Source organism: Microtus oregoni, unplaced genomic scaffold (genome assembly GCF_018167655.1).
Source record: "Microtus oregoni isolate MIOR12 unplaced genomic scaffold, Mior012 000057F_ref0000458, whole genome shotgun sequence".
Taxonomy (NCBI): Eukaryota; Metazoa; Chordata; class Mammalia; order Rodentia; family Cricetidae; genus Microtus; species Microtus oregoni.
In genome coordinates this window covers 10,278,099-10,298,929 of record NW_024543833.1, presented here as the reverse complement: position 1 = coordinate 10,298,929, position 20,831 = coordinate 10,278,099, and the positions used below count along the sequence as shown (strand labels likewise).

The 20,831-nt window shown below is 46.2% G+C and overlaps 1 protein-coding gene across 9 annotated transcripts in view; it reads left to right on the top strand.

Moving 5' to 3' along the window:
- Znf532 (zinc finger protein 532) overlaps nucleotides 1-20,831 on the top strand; it is a 98,316-nt gene that overhangs the window by 26,867 nt on the left and 50,618 nt on the right. For all 9 annotated transcript variants that reach the window (XM_041639184.1, XM_041639183.1, XM_041639179.1 and 6 more), the window contains one exon: nucleotides 13,900-16,250. In XM_041639184.1, coding sequence (XP_041495118.1) covers nucleotides 13,917-16,250 — 2,334 coding nt within the window. In that variant the 5' untranslated portion in view covers nucleotides 13,900-13,916. The remainder of the gene's footprint in view (nucleotides 1-13,899; nucleotides 16,251-20,831) is intronic.

The window sequence follows — 20,831 nt, the reverse complement described above, 5'->3', positions numbered from 1 at the left end:
AACTCTCTTCTGCCTCTTACTGTGTGTCCTGGAATAAGAGGTGGCCTCTGCCTGATGCGTTAAGTAAGGCTCATAGGGACAATGATAGCAATGGTCTCCCTGCCAGCTTGGTCTTCTTATGACCTAGGGCAAGAGCACAAATGGAGAGCAGATGGCTAAATATTTAAACGGTATAATTAAATATTTAAAATGGACATTTAAATATTTAAAAGGTATATACCATATACCTAAATATTTAAAAGGTTTAAATCATGCTCTGTTTGGCTAGGCTTGGTGTTCACCCAGGGACCAGAGCCTTCTTCCCAGGTAGTCTCTCTCCTTGCCAGTGTCTAAATACAGATGTCTTTAGGCTTGGGCAGCATGCCTGGATTTCCATGAGCTGGACTGGCAGTGAGATCAGCTGGGCAGGACCCCTGAGAGCACTGGGATCTGAGCAGAGCAAGCCTTCCCCGGAGCCTGCATAGCTAGAGTCTCCATCCAGGACAGCTTCCCTGTGTTTTCTACATCCTGCCCTCTACCCTAGCTGCCTTCTCCATAGTGAGACCTTCTATCCAGCCAGCCAGGGCTACATAGTGAGACTCTTCTCAAAAGCAAACAAACAAAACACCCCCCAAAACAGTCCCCCACTCTAAAGAAAACAAAATTGCACAAATAAAGAGTAAATTGAGAGCTTGAGATGGGTGGTTTTCCCAGAGCATGGGTGGGTGTGGGACCTCTGTCTGGGCAAAGTTTCCACGCATGCTTGGTTGTTGTGGGGCCAACTTGATGATGACACCTGAACACCCCTTACAACTGTGTGGGACAAGTCTGGGACCAGAGAGGGCTGTGCCATGTGCTGTGTTGCTTTGTTTGCTGGGCTGTCAGGTTGCCAGGGCAGGCAGGTCAGGTGGACGAGGGGACCAACACACTACAAAGACTTCATCGAACTGCTTATGTTGCTGTGCCTCCTGCATTTTCTCTGGTGGCATCATGCTGACCCCTTCAAGTTGGCCTTGACTGTGAAGCCATTCCTTTCATTTCTGTGACATCCTACTCCATGTACTTTCTATTTTCTAGAATACTCGAGGCTAGCTGTGTTCAACTGTGATTTTCATACTTTTTTTTTTTTTTTTTTTTTTTGCTTTTTGGTTTTTTTGAGATGGGTTCTCTGAATAACAGCCCTGGCTGTTCTAGAACTCACTCTGTAGACCACGCTGCCTCACAGGGATCGCCTGCCTGTGACTCTGAAGTGCTGGGATTAAGGGCATGCCCCACTACTGCTGGCCATCTTTTTCTCTCTTATTGTCTGTGTTATTTACTTTCCATCACGACCAGGGCAGCCTATAAAAGGAAATGTTTATTTTGGGTTTATGGTTCCAGAAGGATAAGAGCCCCTCATGTTTACAGTGGGAGACATGGTAGCAGGTAGGCTGGGGGTAGAAGCTGAGAGCTAAAGACTTTTCTTGAACCACAAACAGGAAGCACAGAGAGGAACTCAAAATGATGCAGGCTTTTAAACGTTCAAAGCCTGCCTGCAGACCACACCTCCTAAGCCTCTCCAAACAGTGTTACTAACTGGGCACCATGTTTTCAAATGCCAGAGCTTATGGGGTACATTTCATTCAAACCACTATACTGCCCACTGTTCATATTTTTTTTTTAGGGTCTGATCTCTGACCCTAAATTCAGAGACCCTTGTTTCTCTGATCCTGTCATTATCCCTGCCCCTCAGCCCAGGTTTTATGAATACTTATTTCACGAATACTTGTTTCTGGAGGTTCCTTCATAGCTTCCTTTTTTTTTCTCCAGGGGTGCTAATGTGTTTGCAGTATTAATTAACATCTGGGGGCATGTGTTCTCTTCTTTTTCCTACCTTTTGCTTTTCATTTATTTCTATCTAATTTTCACCGGATGCCCCTCCATTTGCTCGGCTTCAGGGATTGGAACGTGAAGGACCTGCAGGGAGCTACACCAACAGGTGGGGACTGTCCTTGGGGGGCTTCTCTGTGGTTCCCCTGGAGAACCCAGTATCTCTCCACCAGAGCTGTGTCTCCTAGTCTAGAAATCATCTTAGGGCCCTGCCATGGCTTTGACTTCTGTGGAGGAAACGGGCAGTGACTTTCCAGGTTCCTCTTTGTAAAGCTCCTTGGCTTTGGGAACCTAAGGAGGTCCTCTCCATCCTCCCCAGCTCCTTCCCTCTGCCCCTGCTTTGTTTTCTTCTGCTGCCTCTGAGGCCCTGCCTGTGAGGACTCTCTGAGCTCTGCCGGGTGAAGCTCCCAGTCCTGTGGAAGCAGCTGCTTCCTGCCCTCCTCCCACATTGCACCTTTGTCTCACCTTGCTCATGACTCCATTCCATTGCTGTGCCATTCGGCACCTAGAATATACTTGGCTGTGCCTGCTGAGACTTAATCCACACTACTCAATAAATCATTTGAAGGGTGTGTTTGGTGGTTTTCAGCATCTTCATCCCTGATCAGGGTTGGACATCTGATGGTTGCCTCAGGGAGAAAACCTATGCTTTTCACTGCCCCTGGTTCTCCCAAGGCCCTGCCCCTAAGCAGCTACTTAAAAATTACTTATTATTTTTATTTCTGAGGCGCTGGGGATAGAATCTCACATATTAGGTAAGTGCTGTGCCCCGAGATACATCCACAGACCCAGGTTACTTGTTTATATCATTGTATTTTATTTTGTTTTTGTTTTTTGAAGCAGGATCTCTTTACATAAGGCCTGGCTGGTCTGGAACTTGCTACGTACACCAGGATGACCTTGGACTCACAGTGGTCCACCCGATACCTCCTGAGTGCTGGCATTAAAGGCCTGTGCTGTTTATATCTTAAAACAGCAGACATATGTCTTTGAACTGTGTTCATGTATGGTGCGTTTGGAAGCCAGAAGTTATCTGATCCCCGGGGCTGAATTTACAAATTATAAATCACTGTGTGGGTTCTGGGAATTAAATTCTGAGTCCTCTGAAAGAGCAGATGGTGTTCTTAACCACTGAACCATCTGACCAGTCCCATTCCTTTATTATTTTATTTTTTTTTAAGGCAGGGTCTCTCTGTATAGCCCTGGTGGTCTGGAAGGAACTTGCTATGTAGACCAGGAGGACCTCAAACTCACGGAGAGGAAGCAGCCTGCCTTGGCCTTGGGAGTGCTGGGATTAAAGGTCTCTGCCACCACACCTGGCCTCCTTTAATCTTTTGAGACCCACCTCCTGAGCACCAGCTGACCTTGAACTCACTATGTTATGTATTTGGTCAAGGCTGTTGTGAACTCTAATCCACGCATCCCCTTCATTACCTTACACACACACACACACACACACACACACACACACACACACACACACCACAGCAATGCCTGGCTTTAGCCGCCTTACTTATTTCCGTGGCCCTTTACCCACCTTTCTTGGGAAAGAATGTTGTGGTTTCAGCTTGGTTTGACCTAGAACTCCTTGCTCTTTCAAGCTCCCTGTCCTAACTATTTATAACATCCAGATTGCTTAAGAGTGAACCAGAGTCGTGCTTTCTGTGGATTTCCTTCACTTTTAACCTCATGTCCTTTTTCTTTTTGGAGCCGTCCAATCTCAAATCTTGTAGACTCCTCTGGGTTTTGACTGTTTCTCAGGCTTGCCTAATTGTGATGACCCTGAGAGTTTTGAGGAATGGTCAGGGATTTTGTGAGTGTCCCTTGGTATCATTTGTCTGATACTTAAGCTAGACACCATGCTTGTGTGAGATAATGTGCCGTTCTTACCCAGACACACTGTAAACGTGACTTGTCCTGCTTAATGCTGGCCTTGGTCGCCTTGCAAGGTAGTGTTAACAGATATCTACACTGTGAAATTACCCCTCCCCTTTTTCCTCTTTCCATACTTTACTCTGGGAGAAAGTGTGTAATTGTTTAAAAGTGGGTAATGTTTTCTATAAGTGGGTTTCATTATTTATGTTGCTTATTTATGGGTTAGTTTTGTTTGTTTTATGTTTTGTCTTTTTGACAGGGTCTCATTCAGGCATGGTGGCACACGCCTTTAATCCCAGCACTGGGGAGACAGAGGCTGGCGGATCTCTGTGAGTTCGAGGCCAGCCTGGTCTACAGAGTGAGTTCCAGGATGGCTAAAGATACACAAAGAAACCCTGTCTTAAAATCCGAGAGAGAGAGAGAGAGAGAGAGAGAGAGAGAGAGAGAGAGAGAGAGACAGAGAGAGAGAGACAGGGTCTCACTGTGTCGATCTGGCTGACCTGGAACTTATTTGTGAAGTTCTGCCTCCTAAATACCAGTATTAAAGGCGAGTCACTCCTAGTTTTTGGTAGTGCTGGGTATGGAATCTAGGTTCTTCCACAGACTTGTAATTCTGCACAGGAGATAAGTCAACTTTAAACAATTATTACTGTTTGTGAGCATGATGTGCATGTGCTAGGGGTAGCTGAGGGGGTGTACATGCATGGCACAGAGATCAGACGGCTACAGAGAACAGCTTCTAGAAGTTAGTTCTCTCCTCTTCGGTGGGATCAAGGGGTGCCCTTTGACCTGCTAAGCTATTCTGTCCTCATTTGCTTTTGTCATTTTACTTCTTCAGTCAGATATGTCACGTGAACTCGTGGCTTCTTATTGCATACTTGCGGCTGTAATTCACTGTTTCCTGCATTCATTGTGGTCTGAGTTGCTGTTGCCTTTTGTGTTCCCTCAGCATGATTTTTTTAAAATTTGGGAGGTGGTGGTTTAAGTACTTTTTAAAATGTGCATGAATATTTTGACTGCATTGTATGTCTTTGTATCACATGCATGCCTGTTGCTGCGGCTTATGGGTCATTTGTGTATGCTGAGGGAATATGCCTCTGTAAATTTGTAATTTAATCATGGTTTAGGGGCTGCAGAGATGGGAGCTCTGCTGTGCCCACTATCTGAGCATCTTCATCCATTTCTCTGGTCTGACTTGGTGGCCTGGTTCCTTGTGTTGCAGCCTCTCTCTTTGATCTCTGCTGAGGCCCATATGGTTCATCTGGCTCTCATTCCCAGTCCCCCATATATGAATGATGTCTCTTCAGTCTCTTTTTTTTTTTTGCTCAAAGCCAGATCTTTGACCGGGCATCACAGTCGTGGTCTAGAATATGATCGAGACTGTAGGCCTGGGTCTTTCTGCGGTTATGGGATGAATGAAAAAGGTAGCCGCCTCCTTAATTCTCTTAGCATTGGTCCTTATTGTTTGAGTTTTGTGTTTACTGTCTTTCATGTGTTTGATCATCACAGATTCCTGCAAAGACCTTTACCCATCCTGTAGTCCAATGTGTACTCTTACCCTGTTGTTTATTCTTATTTTATGTGTGTATATGTTCCAGTTTCTTTGATTGGCACTGAGGTCACACTGGCTCCTCCACCCACCGTGCTAGGCACTGCTTTACTCCAGCCCTTTTCTAACTGTGATGTACTTTCTGCAGTAGATCTGGGGTGTCGGTTGGATATCCCTTCCTCAAGTATCTGACATCAGAAGTGTCTCAGACTCTGAACCCTGTGGGTTCTGTGATACTCGGTGTGAACACCCAGGGTGGTCAGCTTGTCCTGTGATGAAGTACCTGAGATACTCAGCTCCGTAGCAGCAAGGCTTATTTTGGCTCATGGTTAAAGAGGTTTTTTTTCTATCCATGGCCCTATTACTTCGGGCCTATGAGGAGGAAGAGGAACTTCACGGCAGGAGTCATTGGGGCAAAGCCACCAGCCCTGGGACCAGGAAGTAGAGAAAGAGGCTAGTGTCCTCAAGGACATACCCCAATGACCTAGTTGCTCCAGCTAGTCCCCTCCTGAGATTTCCAGCACCTCTAAAGAGTGCCCCAGCGGGGCAGTGAGCCCTTCAGCATATCCTAAAGTTTCTACCACCAGGTGGGGATGGCTCCTTGCAATCTAGACTGTTATATTTCTAATCTTAAAACCCCCAAATCTTAGGATGCCAAAAGAACTTTCAGTATATGTCTGATGCTCGAAATGCTTTGGGGGTGAGAGCATTTTGGGATTTGAGTTTCCAGATTAGGAAGGTACAGCCTGTGTTCAGTGGTAGAATGCATTTTGGGTGTACCTGTCGAGAAGAAGGTTGTGTTGCTGTTCAGATGGCCAGTGTGAGTGGGGTTGAGAAATGCTTAGCAACCTCTGGGTATGTCTCTGGGGAAGTTTCCAGAGAGACTAAACAAGGAGGTATCCATCCTGAATGTGGGCAACAGCATCGTGAGGTGGGAATCAGGAGGAATGAGGGGAGGAGGGGAGAGAGTCCATTAGTGCCGGCATCCTGTCTCTGCTTCCTAGATATTGCGAGGTGAGTGCTTCTTCCACAGGCTTCTGCCCCCACAGGCCCAGAATGAATGAAGTCCAAGACTGTGGGCTAAAACACACTGTGTGCAGAAGTAAACCTTTCGTGTCTTCGGCACGGTGATATAAAGTCTGCTGAACTCAGGGACATTCAGGGAGGTGTTAGGGGACCAAGCTAGTCATCAGGTAGTTAGAGTGTGTAGCGCAGCCAGATCACACAGCCTGGGCCTGGAGTTTCCTGTTTGAGATGGGGTCCTGCTTCGTAGCCCAGGCTGGCCTTGAGTTTGCAGTCATGCTTCAGATCTTTGCAAGCTGCGGCTTTTGTTTTTTAACTTTAGAATAATTTTTACTTCTAAAAAGTAAAAATAGAGTTTCTATTGTGCCTTTACTCAATTTCCCCTAAAGTGTCTTGTATTAATTATAATATGCTAAGTAACAGCAGAAGATTGTCATTGTATAGGCCTGGTAACCTTTATTGAGATTTCTCTAGTTTTTCCACCAAGCATAGAACAGCATCTGTACTGGGTCCTCTTTTTAGTCCCATAGTGACCTCTGCCACGCTGCGTCGTGCCGTTCACCTGTGATGTGTGTCGGCTTCGCGCTCCTCTTCACTTCTGGTTTTGGCTTGTTTGCTTGTTTTTTGTTTTGTTTTTTTGAGAGAGGGTTTCCCTGAATGTCTTGGGGCTCACTCTGTAGACCAGGCTGGCCTTGAACTCACAGAGATCCACCTGCCTCTGCCTCCTGAGTGCTGGGATTAAGGCACACATCACCATCACCTGGCTTGATTTCTTTTCTTTTTAGTTTGCAGGGTATACACTGTGTACTAGTCAGTTGCTTGGGTTTTCACAGATGTGTAGGACTCTGTTTCTAAATTACTGAGTCTGGAATACAAAACAGGTTTGTCATTCTCTCCTTCCCCAAATTCTCTTATACTGGGTTTTCTGGAAAGTGGGTTACCAAAGGCTGGGAAGCTGTGGGATTCACCTGTGTTGAGGTTGGGCCATAGAGGCAGCGTGACAAGGACACAAGTCCTGAGTTGTCGGGTAAGCTCTCTCTACCAATGGGACTAGTGACAGGAAGAGACAAGGCTCACCAGAGGACTGACCCGAAGGACCAAGTATGAAAGGACAGATGCCCTTTGACATTTGACTGGAGGCAGGAAGTGCCTGGGAGAGCCCTTGCCTGGTGACTTATTTGAGTTAACAGTAGAAAGACTGGGGGTGGAGTCTGGAAAAGGGAAGGATTAGAAACAGCTTTCGTTCTGGGTGAGTTAACAAGGAAGATAGAAGATTTGGCCCCTTGTGGCCTTCCTTTCTCAGGATCTTCACCCAGCAGCTGGAAAAAGCACTAGCGGCCAGCCTGTGCTTTCCAGTAGAGGAGGGGAAAGCCCCCTTAGAGAGGGCAGGAGGGCAAGTGGGCCTAGCATTGGTGACCTCTGGGGAGGGCTAAAGTTTGTCTGGGCCTTTGCTTCTGTGGAAGGCATCTTCCTTGCTGTTCCCAAAGAATGGTACGACAGGGCTTGTTTGTGGAGTCTTGACAGAAAAGTGTCGCTAACCGAAGGGAAGGGCTTGGGATGGTTGCGTGCCTGTGTTTCCCACGGTTGGGATTAGTGACTTTAGTGAGCAACCCCTCGTGTGTGTTTCCAGAAGCAATTTGAAGATCATGTCTGTCAGGCTTAAATCAGGAGTATTGTAACTAAGAAAGAAGAACACTGTCTGGGCAATTGGTATCAGCTGACTTGTGGCCAAAACAATGTGCTTCCTCTGGTGACAGGAGAACAAACCACACTGACTGTGGTGTTGGGAGGGAGTTAGAGACCAAAGGAAGTCAAGTAGAAGCAAGAGGCTGGCTGGAGTAAGAGGTGTGATTTCTTCCTCTTTTTGCTTGAAGCCTTGCCGTGTGGTTGGTTATCTCTGGAAATCCTCAAGTGGCAGGAGATTGGTGGAGGGAGGCGGGAGAAGGGCAGGGTATATAGAGTGTGAGCACACTGTTCAGTTTTGGGTGGAGTGAGGTAAATTTGAAACCTTGTGTAATGCAAGCATGTGCTGTTGAGGATATTTCACAGCTGAGGGAAAGCGATAAGCCGTGTGCTGGGTCCTTTAGTTTAGTTTAGCTGCTTTGAAAATTCAGTGAAATAAATCTTTTTTTTTTTTTTTTTTTTTTTTTTTACTCTTTCACAACGGAGATTTTATTGGTTGAGGAGTAAAGTACACAAACATTTCAATTCTTAAAACATGTACCCAAATTCTGAGGAGTCATACATTGTGTTCACGTACCCAAGAGAGCCATGTGTTGTTTCTCTTTGAACTTATTCCAAGTGATGTTCCACCCCCAAACTTGGCAAGTCTTCCCCAAGACCTCACATAATAATAAGCTGCTCACAATCCTCAACTCCACTGACTCACCATTGTATGCCACGCACAGGACACAATCTCAAGTTCAGTGTTTCACAGCACATTGTTACACTTGTTAGGAAAATGGACTGCCATAGGCAGACAGTCCTGACAGGGTAAGGACCAAGGAGTGGGTTTTTAGCCAACAGTTTTACGAAACACGACACCGGAATACAACCACATCAACAGGAGAGTAACGCCCTGTGTGATCAGCTTTACCAGGAGTTTCTAGAGCTCTGTGGACAGTCTGTCAACTTTTCTTTCTTTAAACCACAGTTCTGGTTTATAGCAATCACTGATTTTCATTAAGGGGAATGCCAGTTTTTTCATTTTATGGGGAATCTGATATGTCTGCACTGGCCAGGCTAACTTTAATATTTATTTTATATTTCATTTATTTTTGTGTGTGGGTCCTCTCTCGGGCACACATGTCGCGGTCAGAGGACAGCCTGTAGGTGCTGATTCTCTTCTTGTGCCTTGCTGGCTCCAGGAACTGAACTCAGTGGTCAGCCTGGTAGCCAGTGCCTTTATCCACCGACTCACTTCTCTAGCCCCCTTCATGTTTATATAAGGTGAGCTGTGACTAGATCTAGGCCTGTGTCTTTCCTCGTGAGACTAGTGGGATTCCCATTCAGTGGCAGGGTGTCCTGAGCCTTTAGCCTTGACTTGGGCTTGTCCCCTCCCCCCGTTTTCCTTTTGCTTCTTTTCTTCCTTTCTTTGATTTTATTTATTTTTGAGATAGGGTCTCACCGTGTAAGCCTGGTGGCCTGGAGCTCATACAGATCACTTGTTTCTGCCTCTCAAATTCTGAGATTAAAGGAGTGAGTGAAGGGCTTTTTGTTTTGAGGCTGGATCTCTTGAGCTAGGCTGGCTTTACTGACAGAGTAGCAGTATTATAAACAGGTACCGTCATGCTCCACAAACTCTTTCCAGTTGGAAATTGCAAAGCAACTTTTATTACAGATAAAATAGGGTTTTTTTATTATTTATCTATCTATTTATTTTTTGGTTTTTCAAGGCAGGGTTTCTCTGTAGCTTTGGAGCCTGTCCTGGAACTAGCTCTTGTAGACCAGTCTGGCCTCAAACTCAGAGATTCGCCTGCCTCTGCCTCCCAAGTGCTGGGATTAAAGGCATGTACCACCATTGCCTGGCTAAAATAGTTTTTTAATTGAACAACTTTTTATTGTAAAATGTAAGTATGATTAAGGGGTAAATAGTTTTTTTTTTAAAAAAAAAGTTTCTCTTTTGACTTGGTAGTCTTAGCTTGTATCAAAAAAGATGAAAGATTTTCCTGTGATTTCACTTTAGTAGGAAAGGAATTGTCTGTGTCACAGGAGGGAGTAGAGTAGTCACTGGACAAACTTTTAAATTCTTTTTTTCTTTCTTTTTAAAAATGTAAACCAGCCAGCCTACTGGTGGTGGTGTTGCACACACACCTTTAAAAGGGCAGGTGGATCTCTGTGAGTTCAAGGCCAGCCTAGTCTACAAGAGTGAGTTCCAGGACAGGTTCCAAAGCTACAGAGAAACCCCGTCCCGAAATAAATAAATAAACGAATAAATAAAAATTGTAAGTCAGCCTACTATTTTTCTCTTGGCCTTATATATTAAGTACTGCTATATGTAAATGTGGGTATTTATAAATGATCTTTGTTTTTTTTTTTTTTAAATATTTATTTATTTATACAATGTTCTGTCTGTGTGCCTGCATGCCTGAAGAGGGCGCCAGACCTCATTACAGATGGTTGTGAGCCACCATGTGGTTGCCGGGAATTGAACTCAGGACCTTTGGAAGAGCAGGCAATGCTCTTAATCACTGAGCCATCTCTCCAGCCCGATCTTTGTTTTTTTTGAGAAAGGGTTTCACTATGAAACTCTGGCTGGCCTCGAACTCAGAGAGATCGGTCTCCCTCTGCTTCCTGGGATGAAAGGCGTGGGCTTCCTTGTTCAGACTGATCATTGGTCTTTTTAAGGAAGGCATATGATCTTCCTTTAAAAAGGAACTTATCCGTAAGCATATATGTGCAGATAAATGTAATAAAAGTTAAAAAGGCTGGTTTTTTTTTTTTGATGATTTTAAAAGAGAGAATTGATTTTTAAGGCTGGGCAGAAAGTGAGGGAAATTGAGATGGAGGCATCCTCTCCATATGCAGAGTACTGAGCAGCTCCCGCTCATTTGCTTTTGCCCTCCAGAGTGTGTGTGGGGGTCAGGTGATAGGACAAGTGATTGCGGGTTTGAAGAACATTTCTATCAACCAAAAAAGAGGCATGAAGTTACAGGGTGGTATTTATTACATTAGTTATACAACCCGGAGAGGCGAGCCTGCCGCCACAGCCGTCTTGGGTTTCAGATGGTGGTATACTGTCCTTTGTGTTTGCTTTGCCTTTTTAGCTTAGCATCAGGCTTGATGAAAGGTGAGCCATTGGCGACTAAGCTTGAAATCTGCAAAACGCCCAACTGTTTCTCCTTGTGTGTGTTCTTTTACTGTTCCCAAGAGAAGAGGGTGAACTATGTGTGTGTGTGTGTGTGGGGGGTGGGGACAGGGGGCTGGCATGGCTGGTTCCTGTGAGGTAGGACCTTCTCAGGTAGGACCTCAGGTAGGTTCCTGAGGGATGTGTATGTATGTTCCAGACAGGACACAGTTTTTTCTGACGCTGTCGGACCTTAGGTGTGCTTGAGTTTAGTATACAGGAAAGCATGGGAAATGTGGGGGCATCAGGCTGTCTATGTCTAGATGATCTAGCCCTGTGAAGTGTGAGTGAGAGGCAGGACCTTAGGTATAACGGGAGAAGGTAATGATGGGTAGATTTGGTTCTTAAGAAGACACCTAAGAACACCTGCCACAGCACTTCTGAGCACCTGCCAATCACACAAGTTTGGTTTCTATGGTGACCTTTTTCACATTTCTTATCATTTTCTGTCCTGGCCTGTCACCCAGTGAATAATTGAATTATCTCTTGCTGTTGTTTTGAACCGATTGCTCTCTGATGGGCAGTGTGCAAACTGTGATGTCTTTTGATTACATCATCATAAAGAAAGGATGAGACACAAATCTCATGTTCCTGTGAAGAAAGCCTAGGGATACTATAGACCTTGCTACCACTGGGGTGACTGCAGCCTGAGCCCCAGCTTTTATATATTTTAAAGATCCGCCTTTCAGCTGTAGTGCTGAGTGAAAGGGGAGTGGGTCATGATTCTGGGCCCCCTGGTTTGTTTTCATTTTTGTGGTCCTGGGTGGGTATCGTCCCTAACATTCTGCCACTGAACCCTAGCCTGATTCCATGTACTGAGTTTAAAGAAAATGGAGACCTAAAACATGGAGCCGCTTGGTTAGAGCACCTTTATTATGGGTGTTCAGTTCCCAGCAGCAGTGTGGTGCTGGGGGACAGAGGTGGGGTGACATCAGGGCTGTTCTCAAGTTAGTGGATCCTTTTATATGGCTGTAACAGCTGGCAGATTTGTTTTTCATGTCCTCAAATTTGCAGTGAGAGACAGACAGATACCATGTAGAGTATAGAGTTTATATAGTGGGTATTGGGAAGGGTATAAGAGCAAGGGGTTATAGAAGGGCACAGGAGAAAGGAGAGGGAGAGGCAGAGACTGCCTCTTCAGAAGGACAGAGAGAGAGGTGGGGGGAGGGAGGGAGAGAGATGGAGTGGAGGCATTTGATCTGCCTGCCTTGGTGGGAGGGGGAGATTGAAGTGGGCGGGGCCTGTCTTTTAGGTGCCGGCCAGCAGCCGATTACAACAGCAGCTGTGTGTGTAACTGGGGTGGATATGTTTCTGCATTCCTTGAACTTGTACTTGTCTCTTCCTCAGCAGAGGGTTTCCTCAGAGTCTTAGTAGTGGCGTTTAGATCTGTCCCTGGAGTAGGAAGATGCTGAGAGTCTTTGAGCTGTGGCATATCTAAGGCTAGGGTTTCCTAGGTAACTACCCTCATCTGTGTTGCATTTTACCTTCATCATGAGACTGTTGCTCTCATCAGGTGTGCATGACCTTTTACAGATTGTGTAAGGAAAAAGGTAAATGCTTCAATAAAATGTGCAGTCCAGTAGGGCAGATTTAAAGAGGGGCAGCATAGTAAGCCCTGAAGAGTGGAGCTTCAGGATGTAAACCTGCAAGTTCTCTAGGCCAATCGATTGTCCATTGCGGGCTCCCAGCCTCGGCCTGTTCCCCTTCTACTGCTAACTGCTTCTCCTTTCTCCTTTCTGTTTTTCCTTCTTTTCTTGGCAGCTTACTGCTGACGGTGGGGCCAAGTCCAAAGAATCTGTTGCTTCCTGGGGGTCCAGAGCTAGTGAGTGGCAGAGCTGAGCTTAAACATTCTGTTACAAATCTTGCTTTGGCCCCCTGTGTGTGGCTTGTTCATTCCTTAGCATTTATGATGCAAAGATGAGTGCCACCAAGCCTATACTCAGATGACATATGACAGGAGGCGAGTGTGCACGCAGTGGGTGTTCCAGAAAGTAACAGAGCCCCGCGGTGGAGCTGCCAGTTCAGAGATGGCGATGCCTCCGTGGCCACTCTTTTTCATCTGCCAGTGGTGTCTTCTGAAGAGAGAGCACAGCAGGCTTGCGTTGGCATCGCTGCCGACCCTATGGCTTGATTTACCTTTCTCCCAGAACTCCCTGTCTTACCCCAGAACATCCCCTTTTCAACACAGCAGAGAAAGCTAGAATTAAAAATGGATGGGATTACTTCCTTAGAGACTAAGAAGAAAAGAAATCCCAGATGAATTTAGTGACCCCCTGTGGTAGGTTTAGATGGCCTTTTTATTCTTCTGTGGATGAATTTTGAAGTCTGTAGTTGTTTTTATTGTAATCTTCGGTTAATGTTGCATCCCAAAGCTGATGGTGACTGAAGTTATCAAATTGTGCTTGTAGAGTTAAATGTTATCAAGATGAAAATATCTGGAGGAATAGCTTTTTATGAGAACTGATGGGTCTGGTAGTAAATAGCTTTTTTGGGTTTTAACACTAAATAGATTTTCTGTGCTTTGCCAGGGCTACTCTAAAGCTCTGCTGGTGACCCTGTGCATACCCTTTGAGGCTGTAATTGTGTTGGGTTATACTTTCTGGCTGTCATTTTGACTCAGGTTTCTACACAAAGTAGGGTTGTTGCCTTGCACACTTTCTCGATAATCAGCACTGTGTTAGTGTTGTGACCTGTTCAGAAGACTGACTTCATTATCAGTGTTAATTTCTGATGGAATTCTTTTCCCTTCCTTTAACAGAACATCTGATCAAATTCATGACCATGGGGGATATGAAGACCCCGGACTTTGATGACCTCTTGGCAGCATTTGATATACCAGATATGGTCGATCCCAAAGCAGCGATTGAGTCTGGCCATGATGACCATGAAAGCCACATTAAGCAGAATGCTCATGTGGATGATGACTCTCACACTCCTTCATCCTCGGATGTTGGCGTCAGTGTGATTGTGAAGAATGTTCGAAACATCGACTCCTCTGAGGGAGTTGAAAAAGACGGCCACAATTCCACAGGCAATGGCTTGCATAACGGGTTTCTCACAGCATCTTCTCTTGACAGCTATGGTAAGGATGGATCAAAGTCCTTAAAAGGAGATGCACCTACCTCAGAGGTGACTCTTAAAGACCCAGCCTTCAGCCAGTTCAGCCCTATCTCCAGCGCTGAAGAGTTTGATGATGATGAAAAGATAGAGGTGGACGACCCTCCTGATAAGGAAGATACACGGTCCAGTTTCAGATCAAATGTATTGACGGGCTCAGCTTCCCAGCAGGACTACGATAAGTTAAAGTCCCTTGGAGGGGAAAATGCAAGCAAGACTGGTGTCTCTACATCAGGCCATGCAGAGAAAAACAAAGTCAAGAGAGAGGCAGAAACAAACTCCATAGCCCTGAGTGTTTATGAGCCTTTTAAGAGAAAAGCAGAGGATAAGTTGAAGGAGAACTCTGAGAAGATGCTTGAGAACAGGGTCCTTGACGGGAAGCTGGGCTCTGAGAAGAATGATTCCGGCCTTGCTGCTGTCACATCTTCCAAAGCGAAGTCATCGTCCAAGCTTTCTTCGTGCATAGCTGCCATCGCAGCACTGAGTGCTAAAAAGGCAGCTTCAGATTCCTGCAAAGAACCTGTGGCCAACTCAAGGGAAGCTTCTCCATTACCAAAGGAAGTGAATGACAGTCCCAAACCTGCCGATAAGTCTCCTGAGTCCCAGAATCTCATTGATGGCACCAAGAAAGCATCCCTGAAGCCATCGGATAGTCCTAGGAGCGTATCCAGTGAGAACAGCAGCAAAGGCTCCCCGTCCTCTCCTGTGGGGTCCACCCCAGCAATCCCCAAAGTCCGTATCAAAACCATTAAGACATCTTCTGGGGAGATCAAGAGAACAGTGACCAGAGTGTTGCCAGAAGTGGATCTGGACGCTGGGAAGAAGCCTTCTGAGCAGGCAGCATCCGTGATGGCGTCTGTGACGTCGCTTCTCTCATCTTCAGCATCAGCTGCTGTCCTTTCCTCTCCCCCCAGGGCACCTCTGCAGACGGCCATGGTTACCAGTGCAGTTTCCCCAGCAGAGCTGACCCCCAAACAGGTCACCATCAAGCCCGTGGCTACTGCTTTCCTTCCTGTGTCTGCTGTCAAGACGGCAGGGTCTCAAGTCATCAATCTGAAGCTCGCTAACAACACGACAGTGAAAGCCACAGTCATATCTGCTGCCTCTGTTCAGAGTGCCAGCAGCGCCATCATCAAAGCTGCCAATGCCATCCAGCAGCAAACCGTTGTGGTGCCAGCATCCAGCCTGGCCAATGCCAAACTCGTGCCAAAGACTGTGCACCTTGCCAACCTTAACCTTCTGCCTCAGGGTGCCCAGGCCACCTCTGAACTCCGCCAAGTGCTAACCAAACCTCAGCAACAAATAAAGCAGGCAATAATCAATGCAGCGGCCTCCCAGCCACCTAAAAAAGTGTCCCGAGTCCAGGTGGTGTCAACCTTGCAGAGTTCTGTGGTGGAAGCCTTCAACAAGGTGCTGAGCAGCGTCAATCCAGTCCCTGTTTACATCCCGAACCTCAGTCCTCCCGCCAATGCAGGGATCACGTTACCGATGCGTGGGTATAAGTGCTTGGAGTGTGGGGACTCCTTTGCCCTGGAAAAGAGCCTGAGCCAGCACTATGACAGGCGTAGTGTGCGCATCGAAGTAACGTGCAACCACTGTACAAAGAACCTTGTTTTTTACAACAAATGCAGCCTCCTTTCCCATGCTCGAGGGCATAAGGAGAAAGGCGTGGTGATGCAGTGCTCCCACTTAATCCTAAAACCGGTCCCAGCAGACCAGATGATAGTGTCTCCGTCTAGCAATACTACCACTTCCACTCTGCAGAGCTCCGGGGGAGCTGGCACACACACTGTAACCAAAATCCAGTCTGGCGTCACCGGAGCGGTTATTTCTGCACCTCCAAGCACACCCATCAGCCCAGCCATGCCCCTAGATGAAGATCCCTCCAAGCTCTGTAGACACAGTCTCAAATGTTTGGAGTGCAATGAAGTCTTCCAGGACGAGACGGCTCTGGCTACGCACTTCCAGCATGCTGCAGATACAAGTGGACAAGTAGAGTATCATTTAAATCTGGGTGTTTCGGTGATGAGTCTGTAGCCACGAGTGCTCCATCAGATACTGTGAATTAGGGTGGCAGCACAGTTACGTGGAGGAGTGTGTGCGTGCGTGCGTGTATGTGTGTGTGTGTGTGTGTGTAAGCACGGGGAAGGCAGGAGATTGTTTTCATAGTATAGGTGCAGTGTTGAAATAAATGGGGACTTCCTTTAGCCAGGTATGAAGTGTATGCTCTGGTTGAATTATTATGTTAGGAATTGTCCAGGCATTGGAATATATAGTGGAAGTCTGAGATTTAGCTATAACTTTAGAGCATCATCCCATCATAGTGTCTAGTTTGGATTACATTGGCACAGTATGAAGTTTTACTCATGGTTTCAGAGTTTTGACAATTACTGGTATGTCTAACACTGAAGCGACTTATAAACACATCTGTTAGGCACCTACTTTAAGGCATATCTACTTAGTTAGGATCTGTGGTTCAACAGTATGGTCAGTAATGTTCATGGCAAGCCATGTGGCACAGTAAATCTCTGTGTCTTTGCATCGTTTTTGAGGTGAAGTATAGGTTGCTATTGGTGAAATACATTTTATCATTTGCATCTATTACTGTCTTTTTCATTTTCTTTCTCCATGAAGCAACATTTGCCTGATGGAGAGCTTGTGTAACAAGCATTCCTAAAATGCTGAGTGAAATAATTCCCAAGTAGAGAGAACATGGTACATATATGTATGTCGTTCGGTGAGAAAAGTTGTGTGATTCAAAAGGGAGGGGGCTAGGTTGAGCTCCTGTCCGAGGCATCTCAGAAGGTCCAATGATAGGTGACTGTCCCTTCATTTCCCCCAGGAGTATGTTCCCCAGGAGCCCTGGACTGTGGTCTGAGACCTGGTACTGTCAGCTGCTGGTTTAAACTATTTGTAGGGTTTGGGGAAAGAAAAGATAATAATAATACCTGTTTTGTTGTTGTTTTATATATTTTTCTTCTGTGTTTTATGCCTAGTTGAAGTAGAAGCAATGAGTCTTGACCATATTTCTGTAGGCTTGGGAGTTTCATGTATCCCGGAAGAGGATGCCACACCAGTTCTGGCTCTCAGAGCATTGTGATGATGGTTGGGTTCTGTCCATGCACATACCCCATTATCTTGTCACCAGTTCCCACTAAGGGCAGTCTTCCTCTTCATCATGAAAATAAAAACCCCAAAGCCATTTCCTGAGTGGTTTGTGCTGTTGTTTGCCAGTGGACAGTGGTATGGTGGGCTGGGTCCTGGTCCAGAATTTGCACATTGTCATGGTTGTGGGTTCTTAGTTCGGAACTGCCATTAGTTATGTCATTTCTTTGGGACCTGGAAGGGTATGGGTAGAGTGGCACCCTGTGTTCCCCAGCTTTTGTTTTCAGATAGGGTCAAACAGCGGTGAAGCGCTCTGGGGTGGGGGGATGGGGGGAGAGATGAATGACTCTTGTTGCTTGCTCATCATTTTCTCGTATTTTGCTGGAACAAGTAAAACCTGCAGATCACGTACATCACCTGGAGTCCAAGGGAATGAGTCATGGCAGATGTACATTAAGGAAAACATACACACCCTTTCTCCAGTTAGCCTAGGTCACCCGCCCAGCTCCCCCAAGAGGTGTTATTTAGTAAGCTTTTGCTTGCTGTGTAGCCGGCTCTCTTCAGGGCTGTGTCAGTGCTGCCCCGTGTTGTATTCTCCTCTCGGCACTCACGTCCTTGTCTCTCATTGCAACCATGGTCCAGAAGACCTCGTGTACAGTTTCCTGTGATGCGCAGACAGCTGGTTCACCTCGTTAGCAGCTGCGGCCCTGGCTAGTCTAGCTCTGTGTGGAATGGCTCTTCTCCTATCTATTTGGAGCCACTTTAAGACTTTTCTAAAGCTGGAAAAGCACCATAGCTTCTGATGCAGTGGGGGCTTGGGTGGCCCCTCCTCCATTGCTGACGTAGCAGCAGAAGGCAGGGCTGCAGTGTTTGCGAAGGGATTGCAGTTTTTATCCATCTTTTAGCTTGACAGCCACATCAGTTTTAGTCTCAGTTCAGGAAATGCCTACCTGGTGGAAAAGTATCCTCTTTGAGAATGGCACGCACATTTCTTTCTTACTTAAGATGTGGAGGGTGAACCAGGGTACCTTCAGTACCAAAGGCTTTCCCAAGCCTGTCTCCTGTTCTCTGCTATGTCCACGGATTCAAAACCTATTTTTATTTTCTATTTTCCCATGAATCTCCTCACTCTTGGTTACTCATTGGTGGATTGAGAAACAGTGTTTTTTCGTTCTTAACAGTTATAAAAGCGTCTTTGTTCTCATGCCCTAGCATGCTCCGGAGAGTTCCAGTTCCGTCAGAGTGACTTTGAGATGGGCTCCATTGTTGGGTCTTCTTCTGCATGTTAGTCTTAGTTAAAAACTCATCCCTAGTAGATTCCTGGAGTGACCCTGCTGGCTCTGTTAGATTCAGAAGGTTTGAAAGTGTCCTTGGGGGCCCTCCACCAACAGGTGCCTTACACTTCTGGCATTGCCTTTCAGTTCAGGTTCGCTGGGTCTGGAGAAGGGGTCACTGTTTCATTGGTAGCAAGGTCTAATTCTCTTATTATTTGGACATAACTGTAGATTCATGTAAGAAATATGAGAAGTTCTCTGCGTACCCTTCATTCAGTTCCCCGATGGTAGCAATCCACAAAAACGTAGAATGATTATCGCTGTCAAGGCACTGACATCAGTGTGGTCAGGGGGCACAGTAATTCCACCCTCGTGAGAATAGCTCCCACTGCTACCCCTCTGTGTCCCAACCCCTGGCAACTGCTGCCTGTTTGGATTTCTATAATTTTGCCAATTCTCGGACATTAAAATAAGGAAACCATGCAGTGTGTAAGTGGATTAGCCTTTCTCACTCGGTACAGTTCCCTGGAAATGCACCTAGGTTGTTGCCTGTATCAGTACAGATGCTCTCTGACTGAGGGTTCGCAGTAAACCCATCAGAAGTTGCGTGAGATAAGACCAAATACCCTAGCTTCGAAACACAGCACACTGTGGTGTGTGGTAGTTGTTTGCCTTTTGATCGTGTGGCTCCGAGGCTGACTGCCCAGCACTGAACAGAGTGTAGCCCACACCTGGGTAAGGTCAGGATCCAGGATTCCAAGTGTGCTTTTACTGGCTGTATCACGTCACTATTCTGAGCCAATCACAGCTAGTTTGGGATCCTCTGTGGCCCATTCTGTTTCATTGCTGTGTAGTAGTGTAAGCGTATGGTTGTACCATAGTTCTGGGTTTTTTGTTTTTGTTTTTTTTTTTAATTTTTAAAATTTTAAATTTTTTTAAATTAAAATGTTGGGTTGATGAGGTGGCTTAGCAGTTAAGAGGACTTGCTGCCTTATTGCTCTCCACCTTACTAGAGTGCTTCATGTACACATGCATGTATGTCCTCTGTGCACGTCCGGTGCCTGTGTGGGTGCTGGGCATTGAAACTAGGGCCACTGCAAGAGCAGCTAGTGCCATTTCCCCAGGCTCGCCACCTTCTTCCTCATTGTCTTCCATGGGAGGCAGGAGCAGCCTCATTTGCTGCCACGGAGAAATCCTGTCAGCCCTGTGGCAGGAAATATGTTAAAAGTATAAAGTAGTTTGAGCGGCACATTGGCATCGTTATGGTCTGAGTCTTTTAGTCCTCGAACAGCCTCACCCCGTTTATGTAGGTCTTTAATTGCTTGTGCTTTCCAGCATGTAAGTTCTGTTCGTGTTTTGGTAGGTTTTGGTTGCTTCATCAATTGACCAATCAGTCAGTTGTTTGTGCTACTGGGGATGAAACCCAGAGCTCCAGAGGTACCCGAAGTACATTCCCAGCTGAAATTCATTATTTTAAAATAATATAATTTTGGTGTGCACAAATTCATTGATAGTATGTGGAGAAATTAATGTTGTCTATTATTGTGTATCTTATGATTCTCTTGAACTTCCTGGCTTCAGAGTTTGAGGGGTTCAGCTACTGATTTCTCAGGCATGGGAATAACCACACCCATGGAGTGGGTGTACCTGGCCAGGCATGTGCAGGACCCTTTTGCTGTTGTGCAAATATTACTATGTTGAGGTCCTCTCGTATCTGTATTCATGTAGGTTTACACCTCACCCCTGCCCGCCGCCCCCCATCCTTGTCTGGCTTGGGGTAGTTTGCTAAAAACTTTGTAGAGTGAACTGAGAAGTGTTTCTTCTTCCCCTACGTTCCGAATGAGAGTGAGTAGAATTGACGCTAGTGTCTCTTTAAATGTTTCCTTGGTTCTCCGGCGAAATCATCTGGGCCTGAAGGTTTCTTTGGACACTTTCCATTCTCACTGGGCTGCTGAAGGGGCTCATTTTCTTGTCCCTCTTGGCTCCCCATCTTTTGGCTCTTATCTGGGCAGGGCCTTTGGGGCTTATTACAGTTTCAGGAGGTGGGAGTTTGGCATGGCCTGGTAGCCACACTATTTCCTGGGGGCTTGGTACTCACCTAGGTTTCTGCCCTGTCCCTGGCTGCTGCTTTCATGATCTGAACTCCAGAGAGCAGGCTTTGGGGTGGGGGCTGTCTCCACCTCTGCGGCACTAG